Source organism: Heterodontus francisci, chromosome 4 (assembly GCF_036365525.1).
Source record: "Heterodontus francisci isolate sHetFra1 chromosome 4, sHetFra1.hap1, whole genome shotgun sequence".
NCBI classification, from domain to species: Eukaryota; Metazoa; Chordata; class Chondrichthyes; order Heterodontiformes; family Heterodontidae; genus Heterodontus; species Heterodontus francisci.
In genome coordinates, this window is record NC_090374.1 from 124,134,014 (window position 1) to 124,160,133 (window position 26,120).

The following is a 26,120-nucleotide window of genomic DNA, read 5'->3' on the forward strand; positions in this document are numbered from 1 at the left end:
TAAACCTGGAAAAAATGTATACTTATGTTCCTTCCACTTGTGATTTTTATGATGCTTCACATGCTAATCTACTTAAGTATTCTGGTGCAGCAGGTTACATAATGTTTTTTATGGTTGAAAATGGGAAATGCCATTTAGCTTGGGAAGCTAAGAAAATAAAAAAGGTTGTTAAAAATACTCTGCCTGCTGAAACACTGGCTCTTGTGGAGGCAGTGGATATGGGATTCTGTTTGTCAAATATTTTAAGTGGGATTCTATACAAAGGGCATACTGAAGATAGTTTACCCGTTGAATGCGATGTAGATAATTCATTCTGGGATAACATACACTCTACAAAAAGTGAGTGAGAAAAGGTAACCGATTGACCTTGTTGGCTTGAAACAAATGCTGGAGAGAAAGGAAATCTCTAAAATTTAATGGGTGGATGCAAGCCAACAACTGTCTAATTGTTTTACAAAAAGAAATGCCTGTACCAAGAAATTGTTAGAGGTCCTAGAGGAGGCTTGTCTCACAATGTAATGCCTTGTATAGTATATGAAGGTTTTTGATTTAACTTTTTAAATTTTATATATATATACTAATTTTAATTTAGAAGGAAAAAGGAACCTATTAATTGTTAGGACCAGGTGAGAAATGTGTCTAGGGGTCTTTTGCTGTCTTTACCTGGTCTTATTGTAACAAGGTTTTATTTTTAAACATGCTGTGTTTTGAGCTCCCCCCTTTGTGAATCCTTGTCCACAGCTTTCCAGTTATATGCCAAAGCAATGAGCATAAACAAGCTTTCTCAGGTTTAAAGAAGAAACATGAAATTTTATTAAAACAAACTCTAATATTTATTAATATTCATAATATAATGGTTAATGCCTACGGATATACGACATGCACACGCAATATACACTTGCAAATAGGGTTAGAAAAGAGTAGAGGAAAATATAGTAGAGAGGGGTTTGAGGCAATATCAGAGTTTCTTGTTTACTGTGCTTCAAGCCCATTTGATTGTAGGTAGTCTTGCTGTCTGCCGAGGCCCAGTGTTCTTAAACCTTGTTCATGTAGGAGACTTTTCTCTTTGAGGTTCACATGTTTACAAAAGATTTTCGATGCTGGTGTGAGCAGACAGGAGAGAGATGTTCTCAAACCAGGAGCCAAGAGCTTTCTCAGTTCAAATACAAAACCTCCAACAGTCAGTCATGTGACCAAAACTGGTCTGACCACTACTTCTGTGTGTTGGCAAAGCAACAACTGGGTCCCCATTGTTCCAACACTCTTACTATTTAAATGTCTTTCCACTCAGGTGCTTTAAGTTCTAATGATCATGTGGCAAAATCATGTGTGCCTCAGCCTTGGCAGGTGGGGGGGTTTACCTGATATAATTATGTTTAATTGTATGCAGGTGGTGGGCATTAACTGGGGATTGATTCACTTGTGCCCCATAAATAGACACAGGCTAAAACTGTGCTTGTTGGGTTAGAGGTGTAGACTTGCAATGTGTAACTCTAAATATAAAAGTGTGTAAAGATTAGCTCCAGTTCTATCCTTTAACTGGCTTTCTGGAATCGAACATCCAGTGTCCGTATCAAACCCTGTTAGATGCTGTGTATAACTTTTGCTGCTCTGCTTAAAAAAAAAAAGTGCCTTATACGCCAACTCATAACGTCCTTTGCTGTGCTGTGTTGTTATGACAAATTTCCCTTTTCCAGCCACACTGTGGCCTTTCTAATGGAGCTTGACAATTAAAGGATTTTAGGGCCATGCCTAGCAGGAACCTGGTTGAGCCTGCCCATACTTGCCTCATAAGATCCTTAGAATCAGCAGATCGAAAGGACTTGAATCCTCACAAATAGCAAAAGAACTGCAGATGCTGAAACTCTTAAACAAAAGCAGGAAATGTTGGGAGCAGTCAGCGGGTTCATTAGCATTTGTGGAAAGAAGATGTGAAGTAACATTTCAGGTTTCATCAGAACAGAGGGCACTTGAATCCTGTTGATCTAGGTTGGAATTGACCTCTGGCCTTTAGAGGTAATGGACCAGTATCTAATGTGCTATCCAATCTCTCCCTTTCCATCTCTCGCCATTTCCATAATTCTAATTTTTCTTTACTGTTAAGTCGGTGATTTTCCAGTTTTTCAAAGTTGCCCTCAGTTGACGTAAGACCAGCACTGAATCGCCTTAAGTCATTTTACTACATTAAAAGTGTAGGATAAATGGAAGATGTTGTAATGTTTTTGCCAAACAATTAAGCATACCATGTCTGTTTCAAAATAGAGTTAAGCAGTATGCTTAACCATCCCATTTTACAATTGCCACCCGTGATTATTGAATGGTTACAACACAGAAGGAGGCAGTTGCCCATGAAAACTGAAAAGTGCTGTCCTTGCTGATTTGACATGAAGTCGGAAACATGGACACTGTACAGCTGACAACTCAAAGCCCTGGAAGGATATCACCAGCGGTGCGTCCGCAAGCTCCTGCAAATTCAGTGGCAGGACAGGTGCTCCAATATCAGTGTCCTCTCTCAGGCCAACATCCCCAGTATCGAGACACTGGTCATGGCTAGTTAGTTACATTGGGCGGGCCACATCATCCGCATGCCTGATGCAAGAGTCCCAAAACAAGCTTTCTACTCCGAGCTCTCACGGCAAGAGGCTACCAGGAGGGCAGAGGAGACGTTACAAGGATGTCCTGAAAGCCTCACTGAAAAAATGTGACATCTTCACTGATGGGAATCTCTTGCCTGAGACTGCCCAAAATGGAGAAGAAGCATTCACGAAGGTACCAGCCACTTCGAACAATGTCGACATGCCCAGGCAGCAACCAGGTGCAAACAGTGGAAGGAGCATTCGGAAATTCGAGCATCCCGTTCGCTCATCTCACCAAACACTACCTGTCCACCTGTGGCAGAGTGTGCAGATCCAGAATTGAACTATTCAGTCATTTAAGGACCCACAACCCTGGAGTGGAAGAAAGTCATCCTCGTTCCTGAGGGACGGCCTAAGGAGAAGATGAAGGCATGAAGTTGGTTGATCTGAGCCAAGCCAGCATCTGGGCCATTGCAGTTGTCTTTGAGTTCCCCTTTGCTGGGAGTTTTAAGGATGGGCGGAGGAGAAATTATAGCAAGTTAATTGTCACTGATGCCATTCTCAGTTTGTTTTTTTAATACAAATCACGTCACATTTTCAGTTGGTAGCAGTTTCATATGTAGGTTTAAAGCTGGTGTGTTTTAAGTTGACCTTCAATGAAATAAATGGATTTTCCAAACAATGTAAAACAACTTTACAGTAGATGCTTTTTTTTGTCCCTTTTCCCCTCCTTTCCTGACAGCTGTTATTTTTTTGCCTGATTCTTGATGGAGAATGTAGCAAATAAGGAGCAAGGTAGTAGCAGACTTCAAGAGGGCGTAGACAAATTGGTGAAATGTGCAGACGCATGGCAGATACAATTTAATGAGGATAAGTGTGAAATGATGCACTTTGGGAGGAATAACATGGAGATGCAGTATTTTCTCAATGTTACTATTTTAAGGGGTGGGGGTACAACAGTATGTAATACTTGACTTTGTAAATAGAGACATTGAATGGAAAAACAAAAAAGTCATGCTAAAACTTTATAAATCACTGGTAGGGCTCACCTGGAGTATTGTGTACAACTGTGCACACAGCAGGGGTGATAAGGCCTTGGGGATGGTACACAGGGGATTTACCAGGATGATGCCAGGGATGAGGGAGTTATGTGGAGAGATTGGAGAAGCTAGGATTGTTTTCAGAGAAGGCTAAGGGAAAAACTATTAGAGGTATTCAAAATTATGAGGGGTTTTGATAGAGCAAGTAGAGAGAAACTATTTTCTCTAGCAAGTGAGCAAGTAACCAGAGGTCATGGATTTAAAATAATTGGCAAAAGAACCAGAGCGGAAGTTAGAAGTTTTTCAAACAGATGGTTAAGATTGGGAATGCAGAACCTGAAAGGGTGGCGGACTTGGATTCCATGGAAACTGTCAAAAGACAGTTGGATGTGTATTTGAAGAGAACTCATTAGCAGAGATATGCGGAAAAGGCTAGCGTGCGGGACTAAATTGGATACCTCTTTCCAAGAGCCAGCGCAGACATGATGGGCCGAATGGGATGTGAGGTTTTCCTTGATGATTCCTCTGTCTGTCTGCAATGGGGGGTGGGGGTGTGGTTAAGAGAGGAGCAGGGCAAGCTGTATCTCTGCGACTCTGGAACGACAGATACACTCAAAAACAAATTAACACCTATAAGGCACCAAGCAAAAGCTGCAACTGTATTTAGTTGCTTGTGCATATATTAAAAATTGCATCTTCACTTTTCAAAAGAACTGAATATAAATTTTACCTGAATAAAGATTATGAAATTTGTTCTGTAGCGTTACTTCAAATAGTTTTCACAGAAACTGTTCTGATACTGCTGCAAAGCACCAGAGCTTGATGGTATTCCTGGAGAGTATTACAGGATTAGCTGTTGTGTTTTTACTGCGCACCTGCACAAGTTGTTTTTCATAATCTGTAGGGAGTTGGTCCCACAGGACCTAAAGGATTCAAGCTATAGAAGAACAAAGACATGAAGTCAAGACTGCAGTAACTATCAAAATATCTTGTTTCATCTATACCGTGTAAGATTTTGATTGAGATTCTCTTTGATGGCCAGCTCCCGAATATAGTGGATGAGTAGCTTCTGGAATCACAAGTGCAGCTTCAGGGCTAGCCGATGGACCACGGATGTGGTCTTCATTGCTCGCCAACTTGAGAAGGACAATAAATGACATTTGTTGACTTGACCAAAGCTTATGACTTCATCAGTCAGCCTGGACTTTGAAGACTTATGAGGAAATTTGGTTGGCAAAGTTCTTGTCGCTTCTGAAATAGCTCAGTTTTTTTTTATTCGTTCAAGGGCTGTGGGCATTGTGGTAATGGATGGCTTGCCAGTCAAGCGGGCTGCTTTGTCCTGGATGGTGTCGAGCTTCTTGAGTGTTGGAGCTGCACCCATCCAGGAAAGTGACGAATTATGAGTAGATAGGAAGGACCTGTTTCCCCTAGCGGAGAGGTCAATTACCAGGGGCACAGATTTTAGGTGATTGGTGGAAGGATTAGAGGGGACATGAGGAAAAACTTTTTCACCCACGGGATGGTGGGTGTCTGGAATTCACTGCCCAGATTGGTGGTGGAGGCAGAAACCCTCAGTTCTTTTTTTAAAAGGTACCTGGAAATGCACCCTGAAGTGCTGTAACTTGCAAGGCTATGGACCAGGTGCTGGAAGATGGCTAGTTTTTTTCGGCCGGCGCAGACACATTGGGCTGAATGGCCTCCTTCTGTGCCGTAACCTTTCTATGATTCTATTCTCAGAGTATTCTGTCATATTCCTGGCTTGTGCCTTGTCGATGGTGGATAGGCATTGGGGAATCAGGAGGTGAGTTACTCGCTGCAGAATTCCCAGCCTCTGACCTGCTCTTGTAGCCTCAGTATTTATATGCCTACTCCAGTTCAGTTTCTGGTCAATGGTAACCCCCAGGATGTTGATTGTGGGGAATTCAGCGATGGTAATGCCATTGAACCTCAAGGAGCGATGGTTAGATTCTCTCTTGTTTGAGATGGTCACTGCCTGGCACTTGTGTGGCACGAATGTTACTTGCCACTTATCAGCCCAAGCCTGGATGTTGTCCAAGTCTTGCTGCATTTGGACACAGGCTGCTTCAGTATCTGAGGAGTCGCGAATGGTACTAAATATTGTGCAATCATTAGTGAGCATCCCCACTTCTGACCTCATGATGGAGGGAAGATCATTGATGAAGCAGCTGAGATGATTGACCTCCAACAACCACAGCCATCTTCCTTTGTGCTAGGTATGACAGTGTATTGATGGTACTATGCTTGAACTTTTCCCTATTTCAAATGGTATGACGTAAAGACCTGTACTGATTCCTGCTCTGTTTGCCCCTTTAATGCAGCTATGCTGAATGATGCATTGATATGTAAATTACCCTATGTAACTTTAGGTAGCAGTTGGATTGTGAATCTGCTCAAAAGGGAAACTGGCCGATCTACCAAGACTGAGTGTATTGACAGCTATAGACCTAGGTATTCTATAGAAGATTCAAATTGTGTTGGAGCTTTGATCACTGTTGCCAAAAACTGAATTGACTATGGTCAAGAAGTTCACCGATCTTGGAAGTGTACTATATGATGATGAAAGGCAGTGATGGCGTGCATACAGAGTTTAGTTTAGAGATACAGCGCTGAAACAGGCCCTTCGGCCTACCGAGTCTGTGCCGATCATCAACCACCCATTTATACTAATCCTACACTAATCCCATATTCCTACCACATCCCCACCTGTCCCTATATTTCCCTGCCACCTACCTATACTAGGGGCAATTTATAATGGCCAATTAACCTATCAACCTGCAAGTCTTTGGCATGTGGGAGGAAACCGGAGCACCCAGAGGAAACCCACGCAGACACGGAGAACTTGCAAACTCCACACAGGCAGTACCCAGAATTGAACCCGGGTCACTGGAGCTGTGAGGCTGCGGTGCTAACCACTGTGCCGCCCATGCACTAGCATGACCTTTGTCCAAGTTTGGAATCAGTATATATGGTGGTTGCCACCAAACTAAAGATTTGTATTGCAGCTGTCCTTACCAATTTCCTGTATGGTTGTGAAACATGGAGGATCCATAAAAATTGCACTCAACAGTTGGAAATGATTCATCAAAGACATGTTTTCACCTTACTTTATATTAGGTGACAGAACAGGATCACTAACAATGAAGGATTGGAATGTGCTGATAACATCAGCGTTGAGGTTCTGAAGATGGATGAGCTGGACATGTTAGAATGGATGATGTATAGTTGCTAAAGCAGATGCTTTATGGAGAACTGAAGGGTGTTTGAAGAAAGCAGGTTGACAAATGCTACAAAGACACAAGATTCACCTGAAGCAATGCAACATGGCCAATAACGCTTGAGAAATCCTGGTCACCAGCAGGTGACTCCTCCTCTTATCATCTTTGGCCTCCTTGTCTCGAGAGACAATGGATAAGCGCCTGGAGGTGGTCAGTGGTTTGTGAAGCAGCGCCTGGAGTGGCTATAAAGGCCAATTCTAGAGTGACAGACTGTTCCACAGGTGCTGCAGATAAAATTGGTTGTAGGGGCTGTTACACAGTTGGCTCTCTCCTTACGCTTCTGTCTTTTTTCCCCCCAACTGCTAAGTCGCCTCGACTCGCCACACTTTAGCCCCGCCTTTATGGTTGCCCGCCAACTCTGGGAAATCCTGGTCACCAGCAGGTGACTACACCATGATGAAATGAGCGCTGGAGTAAAGGGCTTTTAGCTACACTGTTCTGTCAGTCTGGAGGGAAGATGTGGGAAACAGAAGGATCAGCAACATCTGAGGGATCAACAGGAGAATTGCCCAGGAATGTGGCTGTGAGGCTTGTGGTAGTAGCAGCTGTTCGGTGCATTGATGACTGTGCAGCCTACCTACCATGAACTTGTGTGCCCTGCTTAGTACTACAGTATTGATGAATCTTGGGAGTTTAGATACAATACATGTGCTGAGTCTGCATTATCCAAGTTCAAATTCAGCAAATAGCATTAAAGCTCTGGGCAAAATTATCTCCAAATTGAAGCTTCAATTTTTTTTTTAAATGCAGTTTTTTCAAAGATACATATCAGTGGATAATGTTATTGTGAAATGTGTAAATTTTAATTTTTTAATAGGTTTTTGTGGAAGCCTTCATTTTTGACATAATTTTTTTGCTGTGTTAAATGCACTGTATAAATACAAGTTGTTGCAAGTGACTGTCAACCTGTACGTTTGAGCCATTGATGAAGTGTCACTTCTTGTTGTATATTCCCATAATTCAGAAAGAAAATGAGCTAGTTCTGATTGCAACACTATTTGCCATGATTTTTTTTTTATTTTGGCTCGTTTTTAACTGAAGTAACCATTATACAGTCCGAGTCGGAAGTAAAAGTTGGATTTGTTCCAAGTTGGATGCTAAAGAAACAGTCAGACTATTATGACCTTTTAATGAATTGTAATGAACACTTCAGAATTTGTGTAATTTCATTTTAGTGTTGAGGATTTCTTCATAAGATTCTGAACTGCTGTCTTGGCCTTCTGTTACCTGTAGCACTGCCCGAAATACCAGATGAAAGATTGTCTAAACCGCTTCCTGTTCTGAAATTTCATTGTTCTGTTAAATGTTAAAAATCCTTCGACTAAATTGTTTGATTTGGCTGGTTTAGCAATGGAAGTTTATACCTTTTTCACTGATGTAGTCCTTGATCAGCTATTTAATATGGATGCGCAGACAAGGGAGTTGACCTTAATGCAGCTGCACTAAAGGAGACCCAATTTACAACACTGATGTAAAATAAGTGATTTGATTTGAATAGGCATAATACTTGAATAGTGATGTGGTAATGTAAGAATTTTTTATTTAAGTAGTTGAGTGCTTGCTTCTGATTTATGCAAGAACATATCGCATAACATGTCAGTAAAGTTGTTGCCCAGCCAAGGGCATCAAGTTTCTGGTGATCCTGATATGCAGTTTATAGTGGCATAAGTATATAATACATAAGATACAAAGAGACAATCTATGTTAACATATTGGACTGGATTTTACATGTCCGCCAATGGCGGACGTAAACAGTGGCGGTCCGCCTGTGTGGACCACATGTCGCGGAGCCGTGTGATATTCAACACAGCGGCTCATTTAAATGACTAGGGTAGAGCACCCACCTCGATATGGGGGGGGGGGGGGAGCGTGGGGGGCTGTCCGTCCTGGGCAATGGTGTCAGGCGCCAACGCCATTTTAAAGGACCTTGAGCCCTTTCATTTCATTTAAACTTTGAAGAGAAGGTGAATTAAAATTTATTCGAAAAAAATTAAATAATTCCAGTTGCTCTCTTCCCGCTCCCCTCCTCCACCCCCCCCCCCCCCATATCCATATAATTCATTCCTTGCCCTCGTCTTCCCCCTCCCCCTCCAAAATACTTAGCTTGTGCACCTGACTTTCCTTGGCCACCCCCCCCCCCCCCCCCCGCCCCAAAGAACATAAACTATGCAGTTTGCCCCTTTCCACCATCCCCTACACCAGTCAGATGAGTTTGACCCCGCTCCCTCTACTCCCACACTGAAAAACTTACCTGCTCTCCCCTCCCCACCAGTGTTCCCGAAGGCACGGGAGTCCCGGCCATCAGCACCAATATTGGAGTGGGTTGGACGGCGGCAGCAAGTATGTAATCAATTCATTTATTTAAGTATATTTAAATGGGACTCCCATTGCTGAGCAACGGTGGGGAGTGGGGGGGGTGCCGCCACTAGGCCTCGCTGCCGCCGGCAATATTGGGCTGGACCTTCCCGGCGTCGAGGCCCACGGCTCTGCCGGAGGCATTTTTCGGCACGATCCCCAACGTTGCTGGGGGGAGCTGTAAAATTCAGACCATTGAGTTCAACACTGAGGGACTGCTGCATTTTTGGAGCAGCCGTCTTTCATCTGAGTCGTTGAACTGAAGCCCTATCTGCCTTTTCTGGTGGATGTAAAAGATTTCATGGCACGTTGTACAAAGAGGAGCAGCATTTTCTTCTTGTGACCTGGCCAACATTCATCCCTGAACCACCAGCAAAGCAGTTCACTGGTCATGTACATTGTTTTCTGTTGGTAGGACTCTGCCAATTGGCTACAGTTTTCTAACGAAATATCTGTATTGACTATGAATGTTGGGGAGCTCCAAAGGATTTGAAAGGCATTAGATAAATGCAATTTTTTTTTTAAAGGACTAATCATCTTTTGCTGCTGTAAACAGGGTACTTGGTTAATTTGGTACAACCTTGGTTGTAATACTTTTAGGCTATTCTATAAGACCTTGTTTGACACTAAACTCTATTAGTATTGCTCAAGTGTCTTGTCTTTGTGGGCTGCTTGGGTGCATATGACGATGCCTCAGGTCTATATATTTATCAATATTTCAAGTGCTAACATCAATAGATGATCTGATTCAGATTTATCCACCGGTGAGCCAGCAATGCTTTAAAAAACAAGCCCTTTCTAGACCTCTAGGTCCACATATGTCAAACCATTGACTAAGAAATATCGACATAAATATGTACAGACTTGCATGGGTTTTGTGAAGCAGATTGCCAAGACTTGGAGGGTGGTGGGGTGTGAGGGTGGTGCAAATACCCCATGATCTGTGGTTTGGGTGCAACTGATGTAGTTGTGGACATCTTTGGAGAGGAGAAGTGGAAAAGTTTTAAACGCTTAATAAGAATGCGAAAATGATTAAAACAAAAACAAAATACTCTGGATGCTAGAAATACTCAGCAGGTCTGGCAGCATCTGTGGAGTTAATGTTTCAGGTCGATGACCGTTCATCAGAGCACTGATGAAAGGTCATCGACCTGAAGCATTAGCTCTTGTTTCTCTCTTCACAGCTGCTCGGATCTGTTGAGTGTTTTCTGTATTTTCTGCAAAATAATTATATACTTACGATCCAACACTCAAATCGATTTTAAGAAATTACTTAAAAGTGAAATGTGGTGAATAAATGAACTCTACAAATTCTGCTGCGAGAAAGATGAAGGAATTCACTACTTGTGATGAACATAGGAACATGTGGAAATATGTTAAAAGGGCACTCAGTCAAAAAGGAACCTGGAAAAATGTGTGGCTCCAGGCATAACATATAATTGTAAAAAATTATTTCAGAAACAAAGGGTAATCAGAAAGTTGAGACTATAAAATGCAAACCAAGGACAAGCACAAGATAGTTAATATACCAAATAATTGTAAAGAGTAACTAATCAGTCACGTCCCATCCAGTGCACGTATTTTTTTTTCTTCAAAGAAGTTTTGATGCCTTTTTTCTTTCCCAATTCTCCCTTCTTGCATTTTTTGTATTTTATTTTAACCATTTCTCTTGCTTTTCTTTATTCTTGCATCCTGTTCTCCTTCCATGTTTATTTTTGGTTCTATTTTGTTCTTCATTCCCAGTGCCTTTTGTTAGTTGGTTTCGCTCTCCCTTGTGTCTCTCATTTCCTTAATGCACTTCATCTGAGTTTACTGATTTTTGAGGTTCTTCCTGAGACTGACTGCTGGAGTCCTGTGGAAAGCTTTGTTTTTAAAAAAAAAATTGATAAAATAATCTTCACTCAGAACTTGAAGCTCGAGTCTGAAGAGGAGGCTGGAGAATGTGGAACAGGTGTGTGGGAGAACTGAGGAAGAGGCTGTAGAGAGCAAGGCAGGGATATAGGAACTGTTCGTAGATAGGGTTAGAATTGGAGCAACTGATCAGAACTCCATTATGTTGTTACATGGCACCAGTGGGCACTAGCACTGTTTAAACTTGGCAAACCTTCATTTACTAAGCTCTTATTGTGTTGGATATGTCATAAAGGCGGATAATCTTCTGTTCGTTTTCATAGAATATCTCCATAGTTCAGAGATATAACCTCAGAGAATTGTGACTTTTCTCTGTCAGGGGTTCCCGAGCAAGTTGCACGCTTGGAAAGAAAACAAAATACGCCTATGCTTTTGCTGACAACATATATACTTCCAAAATAATTTGAGCAGTTAAGGACAATTACAGGAATCAACTCATTGCTCTTTTCAGTTTGTACTAATCTGTTGACCTTTTATTCCAGGAGGGAAGTTGTTCGACTGACGGTAGGATGGCAATCCTCTTCTAATCCAGTTCACAAAAGGGTACAGTAAATGACTTTTTGTAGTCAAATCCCTTCATAACATATTATCTATTTTCTTCCCATTTTTTGTTTTGATCTTCCAATTCTACATAACAATAACTCGCCTTTATATAGCATCGAAAATGTCCCAAGGTGCTCCACTGAGGTGTGATCAAACAAAAATGGATGCCAAGACAAAGAAAGGCATATTTGGAGTGGTGACCAAAAACTTAATCAGAGAAGTGTGTTTAAAGGAGGAGAGCAAGGGGGGAAGTAGTGTAGTTTAGGAAGGGAGTTTCATAGCTTGGGTTCCCAGCAGCTGAAAGCACAGCCACTTTGTAATATTCTCCATGGAACAAAGGGAGAAGGAATGTGGGAAAGGGAGATGCAGAAGATATAGCTAGAGGAATGTGGTAATTGCTGGTGTTTAGTTTAGTTTAGAGATACAGCACTGAAACAGGCCCTTCGGCCCATCAAGTCTGTGCCGACCATCAGCCACCCATTTATACTAATCCTATACTAATCCCATATTCCTACCACATCCCCACCTGTCCCTATATTTCCCTACCACCTACCTATACTAGGGGCAATTTATAATGGCCAATTAACCTATCAACCTGCAAGTCTTTGGCATGTGGGAGGAAACCTGAGCACCCGGAGGAAACCCACACAGACACAGGGAGAACTTGCAAACTCCACACAGGCAGTACCCAGAATTGAACCCGGGTCGCTGGAGCTGTGAGGCTGCAGTGCTAACCACTGTGCTGGAGGAGGTTACGGAGATAAGCAGAGAAGGAGACGCCATGGATGGATTTAAAGACAAGGATGAAGATTTTAATTTGCAGTGTTAAGGGCATGGGAAATAGTGTAGGTCTGTGAGGACAGGATGACAGTATAGAAGGTTGCATCAGTATGCTTTATATTAGCTTTGGCATGATGACTGTAGTGTTGTGTCTGCACACCAGAACCAGCCACCCACCTAGACAAGCTGTTTTGATGCATCTGTGGCGCAGTGGTTAGCTCCGCAGCCTCACAGCTCCAGTGACCCGGGTTCAATTCTGGGTGTTGCCTGTGTGGAGTTTGCAAGTTCTCCCTGTGTCTGCGTGGGTTTCCTCTGGGTGCTCCGGTTTGCTCCCACATGCCAAAGACTTGCAGGTTGATAGGTAAATTGGCCTTTAGAAATTGCCCCTAGTATAGGTAGGTGGTAGGGAAATATAGGGACAGGTGGGGATGTTTGGTAGGAATATGGAATTAGTGTAGGATTAGTATAAATGGGTGGTTGATGGTCGGCACAGACTCGGTGGGCCGAAGGGCCTGTTTCAGTGCTGTATCTCTAAACTAAACGAGGATGTTTCTGGGCAATTTCCACACTATCCACAAGAACTATCAGTCCTAACCTGGGTCAACTATTCAGCCTATCAGCCTCCTCACAATCATCAGTAAAGTGAAAGGCCTCATCAGTAATGAATTCAAGTGGCTCCTACTCACCAAAAACCTGTTCAAAGATACTTTTTCTTTGTCATAAGGTCAGGATTTGGGCTGTCCACTGATGATTCTGTAATGTTCAACTTAATTCATAACTCCAACAATAATAAATTACCCAAATTAGCCTACAGCAAGACACGGACAACATCCAGACATAGGCTGAAAAATGAGAGTTAACATTTATGTCACTTGCTGCCAGGCATTGGCCATCTTCAACGAGAAACATAAATAGCCCAGATACCACCTCCTGACTTTTAAAAAATCCCACTATAGGAGTCCCCAAGCATCAACATCTGGGGGTTTCAAAAACTGCTTACTCTGCGACAAGTGATTTGCCATCTAATCCCTCAAAATTCTTCATCTACAAAGCACATGTTTGGAGAGCGATGTAATGCACAATTCCTTAGATGGATGCAGCCACAACACCAAAGAAGTGAAACAGCATCCAGGACGCAGCACTCCCAGGCACTGGACCTGATATCCACACCCTCCACCACTGGTATATTATGATTGCATAGTCTCAAGCTTCCTTTGACAATTCCCACAAACTCTAACGCTGAGAAGGACAAAAACAGTTCATATTTCATGGGAACACCATCACCCCGTCCAACTAGCAAGCCACTCTGATTTTAATCTATATTATTCCTTCATCATCAGTCTCAAAATCCTGAAGTTGCTAATATAACACCATCATCACAAGCATTGCAGCAGTTCGTAAAGGTGGCCCACTATTGCCTTCTCGAGGTAATTAGGGATGACAATAAGTGCTGTCTTGCCAGTGTTTATTGCATCCTGAGAAAAAAAATTGAGGGACTTGTAATTAACATTTATAAAATTGGGTTTATTTATAATGCTGTAATGTGTTTAGATGGCTACCTTAACCATAAACCAACCAAGCTCTATTTATATAGTTTTTGAAAGTCCAAGATTGATTGCCTCTTTGCTAAATCCCCTTACATGAGTACTTGGATTAAGCACATTAAGCCTAGTAATCAGGAATAGACTTGGCTATCTAGAACATTAGCTGGTATGTCGCAAGATAATCTTGCATATACCTCCATCATTGTAAAAGCTACATTTGTCATATAGCTGATGGGGGAACTGCGATTTTGGACTGATGGTAGGTGTCACCTGGAGGTTGAGAACAAATGCTTTCAAGGTTTGATACCTGCCATGATTGATTGTGAAAGGCAAAGAGGAGCTGCTTGTACAGCTGACCAAAAAGAGATGGAAAATTGTGCATCTAAGCTCTGTTTGAGTACTTTACAAGCATTGTGCAGGATGATGCAGCCTTTGCTGTACTGAATTGCTGAGGCATAATTGTTGTCTACGCATTGACCATTTATTCTGTAGTATACTTGTACAAAGAGGAAGAGATGTTAGCTGTGATAGCAAAGAAAACCATGTGACCCAGTCCATCCTGTCTGTTCCCCTTTCATTTAATATGTTTTCTATCATGTACCTTTATTTGGACTTTCTAGGTAACCACAATAAAATCCACTTGTGTTGAAGGAGAAACATCTAAAGGTATTGTGTATATACAGGTAGACAATAAATGCTGTAAAAAAAAAAATACGCTAAGGCAATGGAGGGGGCAACTGAAGATGTATGGTGAGATATGTGAAACCTGTCAGCATCTGTAGTTGTCAGTCATGCAATAGTTAATGCCACTGTCATGTATTATTGCTCCAACAATGTGCCTCCACCTGTGACATTGACATTAACATCAATGATCTTGTGGCTTCTTTGAGTGAAACTTAGTTGGAATAAATTATTACTTTTCTTGCAGTTAGATTTGCTTCATGAATATATAAACATTTCTGTCAATGTTACATTTGCCATTTGAAAATTACAGACTTTGATTTGCATTTAATTGAAATTTACGAAGAAAATCTGGCAGTGTAATAGTGTAGCATGTTAGAAAACTAACATTGCACCATAGAAGGTTCAAAGGTGTTGATCTTTTGTCTGCTCTGCCACTGGAATTTTAAAGTACAATGTGTTAACACTTAAGAGCTATTTCAATTTGCTCTTTCCAAAAGAATTTCTATGCTTTGTCTTAGGATTTAACTGTCCGCTTGACTGATGACACAGATCCATTCTTCTTGTATAATCTTACAATTGGTGAAGAAGATTTTCAAAGGTAGGCCATAAATTCTGTAACTAATATTTGATAGACCCAGTTACTTTACATATGTTCTATTTGCTTTTATGGGTTTCATGGTTTGTGATAGTGTTGTTAGAAACATAATCCAAGAGTGCACCGTTTGACTTCACTTGTATTGTTACCTGTGTTACTTGCAACTATTTCTTCCCCCATTCTGAAATTTTACAAGGAAATAATTGAGAAAGACACAAATAATAACTGAATAAATAGCAAAACTTGATGTATCGTAACTAAATCCTAATTATTTGATTATTGGTATTGAAAAAAAAAAATCACAGATAAAGGAATGATCGCAGATGCTCAGACATTGCCAGTTGCAAGTGTATGTAATAGTTTTACCAGCTAAAGTGTCATGTGGAGAAACCAACTGAAGAAAAGGAGAGAAAACAAACTTGACAATACTAGGGATTACTTCTAGTTGATTCTCTAAAGGGGTTAAAATCTTAAGACCAGGCAAAATGTAGAGAGTTGGTATCATCTCAAGGAAGTGTGTAATACTGTTTCAACAGTTTATCTTCTATACTCCTAAGTATCTTCCAGCAGGTTCCTTAACTTCTTTATAACAATAGCTATACACCATGCTACTACACAGCTCATATTCTTGTTCCAAGCTTATTTTGGTAAAATGTTGCAAGTTTCATCAGATATGAGATGGCGCAAGGAATAATTCAAGTTTTAAAAATGTTGTGGTTCAGTTTGCATGCTTAGTGACTATATCTGACTACTCAAATTGAAAAGAAACACGCTTATACTCTCAATCTTTTTATTCATACAAGCTTATGTTAATTGATGTTTCAGTTGAGAGTTTTAAAACATTTTGTCAACCTTTAGGTAAAGGGAAAACCTAGCTTTATTTGGCCACCAAATGTTAAACTGCAATAGTCATTCTCTTCTGACTTGCTAATTAAATTATGGATATATTTGAAGGTGGTTATTTTATAAATTTCAGATTGACATTTCCAACTTGTGAAATATTAATATGTATTAGGCTGTCACTAAGACAGTGGCCCAGACTTTGCAGCCAGTGGTGAAGGAATGACGCTTGCCATTCCCTACACTGACAGCTGCTCAAAGTTTTCACGGGCTTTCGAGTGTAGGCTTGCTGTCATAGCGAGTCTTATCCAGCGCCATTCCCTCTACAGGGCATTTGTGAGCAGGTCAAGCCACAGCGAGGCTATTCAACCAATCGGATTGAAGAAACATGACACACTCTAAACAAGGAGTTATAAATTAGCTTTAAATTATGTACAAAAAGAATAAAGACTGGGAAAAGATGAGATTGAGAGAGAGGTAAAAAAGCAGTCAGAAAAAGTTTTAAAAAAAATCAAATCTCCAACACTAACTTCTGATGGACTGAGACTCCACAATTTGTAAAATTAAATTATCTGGGCCAGAGAGGTTGTTTGGCAGTAATTATAACCGATCACGCCATTAAAAATTTACTTACACCTGAATGCACCAGCCCTACCCTTTTCTGCCATGTTCGGTGGGTAAGTACAGCAATTTCACACCCTGTCATTGATTTCAATGCCAAGTATATCTATGGGCTCTGGAAGTTGCTGTCCGATTTACTCCATAATAATGGAGAGAGCTGGTAGCCTCACCGTTATTTCCAAAGCCAAATCCAGGTTATTAGGTGTGTAATGGCTGCAGTTCTAGCGTCTTCCGTTCTCTTGGGAGTTACATAGCTGAGTCACTGTGGTGAGAAGGAACTTCATGGCACTTAAAAGCTCATATTTTGCTTCATCAGGGACTATGGAAATAAAGAGTCTGAGTATTCTGAAATATTTGTTAAACTCAACAATTAAAATGTATAATGCTGGAAAAGTTAAGTACTATGTGCATTGCTAAATTTGACTGCTGATTTAGCTTGCTTGTGTATAAGTTTTCTTAAGCTTGAATTAAGAACTTAGCTTGAAGTATGTAAGGTCTTTTTCCACCTATGAGGAAGATTAAGAATAGTAAATGTAAAATCTCTACTGTACCCTGTATAAACTGATGGCAAAAAAGTAGATTGTTTGCCCTGAGGCAAGCACAACTTTGAGTGGGTCTGCTCTGATGAGCATGAGTGTTAATGGCAAGCCCAAATTGCATTTTTAAAAAGTTGTCTTTTTTTAAAAACCTATTAAAATTCAGTGCGACTTCACATGGCACAAAATTGTCAGTAAATAGTTTCATTGTAAATAATGAGCAACATCTGTTCCAGTTCTAGAGTCAAGTTTCAGTACATTTTATAGTTTTGTGTCAATGATTCTACTTGCTGGAAAGCTAGATTCGAGGGTGGAAGCTGCTTTTCATTAAATACTGTTTCGTCCCCAGCCTCTATTTCTTCATGACATTGAGGGATGTTGAGAAATAGTAGTTTGGGCAATCTCAACCCAATCCAGTGATGTGGGTTTGCAGTCCCATTATTTTTAAACTTGTATAGAAAGTTGGCTAAACCACACTTAAGAGTACTGCATTCAGTTCATGTCTCCATATTACAAAAAGGATATATAGACACTGGATAAGGTGTAAAAATAAGATTTACAAAGATGATACCAGAACGGTGAGGTTATAACTATCAGAAAAAACTGAACAAACTGGGACTTTTTTCTCCAGAAAAGAGAAGGCTAAGAGGTGACTTCATAGAAGTCTTTAAGATTATGAAAGGGTTTGATAGGGTAGACATAGAGAAGATGGTGCCACTTGTGGGAGAGTCCAAAGTTAGAGATCATAGTCATAGAGTCGTACAGCATAGAAACAGTCCCTTCGGCTCACCGAGTCCATGCTGACCATAATGCCTATCTATACTAATCCCACCTGCCTGCATTAATTCCATATCCCTCTATGCCTTGCTCATTCAAGTACCTGTCCAGATGCCTGTTAAATGTCGCTACTGTTCTTGCCTCCACCACCTCCTCAGGCAGATCATTCCAGATACCCACTATTCTTTGTGTGAAAAATTTATCCCTTTGATCCGCTTTAAACCTCCTCCCTCTCACCTTAAATCTATGCCCTCTAGTCTTCGTCACCCCTACCATGGGAAACAGATTCTGGTTATCTACCCTATCTATGCCTCTCATAATTTTATATACCTCTATCATGTCCCCTCTCAGCCTCCTTCGCTCCAGGGAAAACAGACCCAACCTATCCAATCTCTCTTTATAACTCAAACCTTCCAAACCAGGCAACATCCTTGTGAATCTTTGCTGCACCCTCTCTAGCTTAATCACATCTTTCCTGTAGTGCGGCAACGAGAACTGCACGCAGTACTCCAAATGCGGCCTAACCAACGTTATGTACAACTCTAACATGACGTCCCAACTCTTGTACTCAGTGCCTCGGCCGATGAAGGCAAGCATGCCATACGCCTTCTTCACCACCCTGTCTACCTGTGTTGCCACTTTCAGGGAACTGTGTACTTGCACCCCAAGGTCTCTCTGCTCAACAACACTCCCCAGGGCCCTGCCATTCACTGCCTGTTCTGGTTTAACTTCCCAAAATGCATCACTTCACACTTGTCTATTTTAAATTCCATTTGCCACTCCCTTGCCCACTTTCCCAGTTGATCTATATCCTGTTGAAGTAGTGTAAGATAGTCCCCAATAAATCCAATAAAAAATTTCAAAAGAACTTTTTACTCAGTGATGAGAATATGGAATTTGCTACTACATGGAGTAGTTGAGGCAAATAGCATAGATGTATCTAAGAGGGAGCTAGATAAGTACTTGATGGAGAAAGGAATGGAATGTAACACTGATGAGGTGAGATGAAGTAACTTGGGAGGAGGCTCCTGTGGAACATCGACATCTGCCCCTATTGGGCCAGATGGTCAATTTTTGTGCTTTAAATTCTGTACTATGTAGCATATAGCTAACTATTTAATTTTACAGTTTAAAGAGTCAGCAAGGACTGCTAGTGGAATTTTCTGCTTTTCCTCAGCGATTCATAGAGCTTTTGGACCAATGTATCCGGGAACAATGCAAAGAGGTGCCGAGGTGAGTTTGTAGCTAGATGCTATTTGAACATGTATGAATTTCTGTTGAGTTCATTCCTAAGAGAAGTTGTCTACACCCTTAGATGTACTGTTTTAACAAACGGTTAAACTTTTTTTGGCTTTGATTTGTAAGAATGAAGAAAGTTTCCTATTGTGCTAAATAATTACAACATTTCTCATGTGACCCTTTATTATGAACTGAATCTGCAGATCTGTTGAAATTGAGTCATTCATCCTGTTGTTTGTAGCCGGGGTTGCACCTCTGTAGTTTGGGTTTCAATTACTGATCAAATTGTTGCCTCTTTATTCAATTTTAGGTCAAGCAATGTCTTGATTGTAAAATTCTCATCCTTTTTTGCAAATCCCTCCATGGCTTTGCCCCCCTCCCCCCGCCCCCATCTTTGTATTCTTCTTCAGTCCCACAACTCTCCGAGATATCAGCGCTTATCTAATTATGGCCTCCTTGAGCATCCCAATTTAATTTCTCCACCATTGGCGGTGCTTTCCGTTATCTAGGCCCTAAGCTCTGGAATATCCTCCCTACATCTCTCTACCTTTCCTCTTTTAAAATACTCCTTAAAAGACACTCCTCTTTGACCAAGCATTTGGTCATTTGACCTAATGTATCCTTTATGTGGCTTGGTGTCACATTTTGTTTTATAATGCTCCTGTGAAGGGCCTTGGGACATTTTATTATGTTAAAGGCACTATATAAAAGTTTTTGTTTATCAGTTCTAGCAAATTGGGTGGAGGATAGGGTGGGGAGAAATGTCAAGTTTCATCAGTTCTGTGCCACTCACTTTTTCCACCTATATACCATGAGGGTAACTTTAAAAACTTAAATTACTGGAGCTGTACCTTATATATAGGCTTCTAGCTGTAAAGGGTTCCACCTTGCTTGGCATCCTTTCCAGTCCTCAGTCCCAATTAGGTGCATCTGAAACTAGACTATCCAGGGACGTTTGGGCGTTCGTCCAGACGGAAATGGTTCTTGATTGATTTTAATCACTGAACAGGCAACATTGCAGCGTGGAAATCTTTGGAACTGTTTACTTTTGGAGACTTTATTTGTGAAAGAACTCTATATAGTAAGGTCTTCAGCTCTATGGATGAAGGTGTGTAGTACTAGTAGACTACAGGAGCAGAAATGAGGGACAAAATACATGCATCACCTATCCAACAAATTACATATGTAAAGCACATTGTAAAACAAAATCCTACATTGTTCATATATTAAACCAAAGCCCCATCTGCCCTCTCAGGTGGACATAAGAGATCCCATGGCAAGAACTAGGATGAACAGATAAGTTCTCCTGTTATCCTAGCCAATATTTACTCCTCAACCAACATCACTTACAGATTATCTGGTCTTTTATCTCACTGCTGTTTGTGGAACGTTGCTGTGTGAAGATTGCTACCTTTCCCTGCATTACAACAGTGACTACACATCAAAAGTGCTTAATTGGCTGTGAAGTGCTTTAGGGCATCCTGACGTGGAAAAAGGCACTATATATATGAAAGTCTGTTCCTTCTCTCTAACTGTCTTCCAAAAATTCAGAATTTTAAAATGCTTCCCATTGTTGATTTTAAAATGCTTTCCATTGTTGATTTTCCATAGGTTTATGCTTCAGTTGGTAACCCTGTATTCAGCATTGGACCACAAGCCAGCAAGCTTAGATATAATCGAAACCAATCCATTCAAGCACCTCACCCACCTCTCCTTAAAGCTGCTACCAGGAAATGATAGTGACGTCAAGAAATATTTAGCTACCTGCCTTCAAAATGTGAAAGTTAGTTTCTACTGTCCATTTCTTATGAGAGTATTAGCCATACTCTTAAATTTATTCTGGTTAATTGCTGCAATAATGGAATGTTTCTTTAAGCTGTGCTGTTGTAATAATCTGCTGATGTGAATTTTTCAAGAGAGATTTCTGGCCACTGTAGATAATTTTCTCATCCAAATTATTTGTAACAAAATATACAAATGCTTACCTTCGACTTCAGCCAAAATTTCTATTTTCATTAACATTTTAATTGTTTTGATAGGTTTTGTGGTTCATTCTAGATAAGTATAAAGCTAACTTGACCAAACTTAGCAAAATTCTGACAGCTCAGTTTTTTTTAAAGTTACATACAGATGCCAAAGCAGAGAACAATAAAGTACGTTGAGGTGTAACTTGACATCAAATTGACCTAAAAGTAGAAGAATTGAGCTGGTCAGTACTTCCAACTGCAGCCGACTTCCACATTGTTTAAATAGCACTGTTCCTGTCAGATCTCTGAAACTAAGCAGAATTCGGTTTGGTTAGTCCTTGGATGGGAGACTGCCTGGAGATAATAGATGTAATAGTCTTTGTCTGATATGTCCAATTTGGTTTGATCTCAGAAGCTAAGTACAGTTAGGCTTAGATGAGAGACCACCTTAGAATAACAGCTGCTCTAGGATTTCAAAATTTCTAACTGCAGTTTTTCTATCGCTGCTACTGTCCTACAGATTAAGTCTCCTGCAGGTGCACAATTTTAATTAACCTGGCATCATTGTTGTCCTGTTTGCTCCTCTACCATGACTAGGGTATCCAAGTACCTGAGCTGTCAGATTTACCAAGTGTGAAATGGTGTATGTTGCAGAGAGCCACATGTCCAGTTAGACATCTTATTGTGGATATCTGGCCACTGATCCAGTACAAGATTATACATCTTTTATTGGAGAGATCAAAGTAGAATTATTTCCATAGCCATGCCATTTCATTATCACACTCAGCTATCTGAATAACTAAAGTCATATAGCAGGAGTGAGAAGAACCCAACTGGGAGAAAATAAAAGATCTGTGTACAAGGTTGCTTAATTCAAATATCAATATTAATTCTAATGATGTATTGCTTAATATGGCAAAATTACATCCTTCTTAAATTGTGTTTAAATAGCATTTAAATAAAGGACCATACTAAGGATAATAGCATTAACTTGGCAAATTGCAATTAAGAAATCCTTTAATAGGCAAACTATCGTTAATTTAAACAGTTATTTCCTTTTACAGATAGAAAATAGTTCGCTACAAGAAAGGTTGCATAGAACAGAAGAGGACCTAACAAAAAGATTAAGCATCACTCAACAGGTTTGTAAATAAAAATCTTGATTGAGGCAGCATAATGATAGCATGAACTGAAACACCAGCATGCATTTCTGTGCATCAGAAGTGAAGATTAGTTACCCCATTCCTGACCTGAGCTGCCCTGAAGTTTTTGTCTTGAGGAAAAATTAGACAGGATGTTTTTATCAACATAATGCTTCAGTACCTCGGATTGGTCAACTATGGAAATTATGGAATTGGACCGAGAGTATACTTTTAATTGTAGATGCACATGTGGAGCTTTGCCTTCCCCATTTTCATGGAAATGTGAGCAGGCAGTGAAAGTATAGAGATAACTCCTCTGTGGCTGAGACTTAATATATGCTCCCTTGACTTTCAAACATCCCATTCTCACAATTGCTTCTCAAGGTCCACCTCCATGACAGCACTCTTGTGGTTTCCTTCCTATCTTTCTCAATATGTATCCTCAAATGATTTCTTTTTGTCCATGTTGTTGCGACCGAGGTGGAAGGAGTGCACTCTTTTCTAGTTCTACTTCTCCACAGGTCACAGCATCTATTTAAATGTTTACCCAGTTACCAATGCAGCGAATGATATACTCTATATTTTTTTTTTATCCCAGAACAAAATATACCACCCAGGTTTCTTTAATAGACAACAAAATTATCAGTTTATTATAAAATAAGACTTAACCAGTAACAAAGCAAAGCGTTAACACACGATTAACATATGAAAGTTCCCTTTTTAAAAATTCCCCAACTCTACTCACACACTGGAAAAAATACAGAAGTTCATTCTGCGGAGGTCTGTTACAAAAAAAAAGACAAAACTATTTTGGCCAAATACTTGCTAATTCTTGACGACAAAAGAAAGAAGAAATGGAACGAAGTTAGTTGTCCCTTTTTTGGTCTGGCATCTGGGCATACGGAGACTGGTCACCTGGAATCATTTCAGAAGCAGTCTATTCCGGAGATGTCTAATTATTCTAGTAGGCTCTCTGGGAGAAATGTGGCATCAAGGTTTTTCTGCCAGCACACTTGAATTGCAGGATTTTTTCCCCAGCTCCTCAGGAGTGATACGGCACCAGGGACTTTTTCCCGCACTGGGTCCTGGCAGGATTTCTTCAAAAAGGTAGAGAAGGAGGAGAGCGGGTGGTTTCTTTTCTCCTTGGCAGGAAAACAACAACCGTCTTCAAACAGTTCACACCACAACTAAAACTGAAAATAATGTTCAAACCATGAGTTGACCTCCTAACCTCTGTAAACCTTGACATGTGGCTTCTCAGTAACCATTTTTTTTCCAGCTCACCAAAGGTTCTGCTGCTTTCTGAGCCCAAATCACAGGTGGCCTCCAGCACAGGTGGCTTTCAAAACACATCTGTGGAATCTTTTCAGTTTTAACATAAGTCCTCAAAAAAAAAAAAGTGATTCCTGACAACGCAGCGACCTGCTGACGTCATCAGAGTGCGCCAAGATGCGCATATGCGCAGCTACATCTTGCCAGTACTTAGTGGCGCATGCGCGGGATGACGTCATCACGTATCTGTGCCAGGTCCATCTTGGCGCATGCGCGATAAAGCGTCATCGGGTATCGAGACCCTCACTCGACTGGAGGAAGTGGCTGAATGGGAGACTTTGAGGCTGGAGCTCTCCACCCTCGCTCCAGGCCTTGACACGTCCTCCCCTCACCGGTTGCTCAAGACCTCGCTGCTTCCCTCCACTCCCCTGGCCGATTGTTCCTCGCTTCGTGCCACCCTGCTCTCCAGTTGCTTGCTCCCCGCCCCTTCTTCCAGACAGTAGCTCTAGGCCGCGCAGCTTCTCTCCTCTCGGCCACTCGCTCCTACATCGCCCCTCACCCCTTGCTTCTTCATGAGGCGCTTGGAGACTGATGAAACGTGGGAGTGAGTGGGCGAGAGGAGGGAAGCAGTGTGGCCCAGAGCTTGCAGCTGGGGGGGTGGAGAAGCGAGCAGCTGGAGAGTGGAGTGGCGCGAATGGGGAACAATCGGCCAGGGGAGGGGAGTGGAGGGGAGCAGCAAGGTCTGGAGCTGGGGTGGGGAGCGGCCGGTGGGGAGGAGGGGGAGAAAGCGAGTTGCTGAGGGGGGAGAGCAGCCGGTGGGGTGGTAGCTAGTAGCTGCGTTCGGGTGAAACCAGTCCTGGTCATATTAACAAATCATAATAATGAATTGACAGCACATTTTATACTCTGCCCGATTTTCTTTTCCATCTATCGGGGGGCCAATTTACTATCTTCCAATGGAAATTCAATCATAAAATTCCTTTTTTATTTAATACGGTTCCTAATATTAAATGGATCTGAGGATTACCGTATAACTGCATAGTGACATATTATTGGGCTTCCATCCAACTTAATGTAAGGTTAGTTTGCTCGAACGATCTAGCCATGAGCATTTCCTGTGATAAATTGAGCAGCGCTGCCTTTAATCCTGGCAGTCGCCTGACTGTTGCAGACACTGACATTCCAGTTGAAGAGCCTGCATTTGCGCATGTGCAAGCACTGCGCCACCTAGTGGTTGTGTTGTCAGCAAACGCAGCCAAAAATAAAATAGTAAGAAAAATGGAAGCATTTTCTTAACACCTCCACCCTTGGAGGCATGAAACGCCATTTTTAAATGCGTTTCATTACAAAGAGTGAAAATACAGAAGATGAAAAATTATTAAAACACATTTACACACTCATTCTCATTCACTCTTTACCTGTAGCTAATACAGTTTGACTTTGTACCATCTTTGCATTCAGATAACTCAAAGAAAAGTTAGATTCTAGGTAAAGCATCCGCAATAAAAAAATTTTTCCGCAATGTGGATAACCTTCAAGTAATAGGGCTGTAACAGTAAACCCTATCGGAATAGTCTAGCATTCTGGTTTTTGAATTTTTGGCAAAGTTTATTACCAAATCAGCCAACTGTAATTTTCTAATCAGAGCTTCTAACTGTTCCAAGTGGTCCTTCCTAGTGTCACTGTATACCAGCACATCGACAAGGAAAAACACACAGTTAAGAATACTGGCTACCACTTGGTTCATTAGTCTCTAAAAAGTGCCTGGGGCATTTTTTAGCCTGAATGGCATCACTCGGCATTGGAAAAGACCATCTGGTGTTAAAGGAAACTGCTCGGGGTGTTAAAGGAACCTGCCAGTATCCCTTTAACAAATCTATTTTTGTAAGAAACCTGGCTCTGCCCGCTTTGTCAATACAGTCTTCCAAGCGAGGAATTGGGTTGGAGTCTGCCTTTGTTAGGTTGTGGTTTTCCCTGCACCACGTCCCTGGAAAGACCAGGCCAGGAAGATTGTCAACCTATACGTGATTGGGTCTTTTGAATCCCCACATGTTCCACTATAGGAATTTCATGGGCTGTCCTTAATATTTCCCAGTGATACTTGGGCGGTACTACTAACTGATGAACAACCGTCTATTCTTCATCCACAGATCTGTGAGGAGGTCTCCACTTCCTCATCAGAATCCCATTTTTAATATAGTAGCCTTCCGGAGCTCCCTTTGCTTCAGCTTCACTTAAAGCCAATTGTGCCACTTTACCTAACTCTGGATCGGCTTGCTGAGCCTTGATCAGAGAAGACTTACCGAACATTTCCTTCGGATTATCCAAATTCCCAAAGAAAGTTTCAGATATTCGGCTGTCGGTCTGTGGTGCCACTTTTACCTCTTACCTCTGACAGTGGA

At 41.2% G+C, this 26,120-nt stretch overlaps 1 protein-coding gene across 2 annotated transcripts in view; it reads left to right on the top strand.

The window, feature by feature from the left end:
* LOC137369232 (spindle assembly abnormal protein 6 homolog) overlaps positions 1-26,120 on the top strand; it is an 87,779-nt gene that overhangs the window by 11,548 nt on the left and 50,111 nt on the right. For both annotated transcript variants that reach the window (XM_068030108.1, XM_068030109.1), the window contains exons 2-6: positions 11,661-11,721; positions 15,248-15,327; positions 19,227-19,331; positions 20,949-21,120; positions 22,369-22,446. In XM_068030108.1, coding sequence (XP_067886209.1) covers positions 11,661-11,721; positions 15,248-15,327; positions 19,227-19,331; positions 20,949-21,120; positions 22,369-22,446 — 496 coding nt within the window. The remainder of the gene's footprint in view (positions 1-11,660; positions 11,722-15,247; positions 15,328-19,226; positions 19,332-20,948; positions 21,121-22,368; positions 22,447-26,120) is intronic.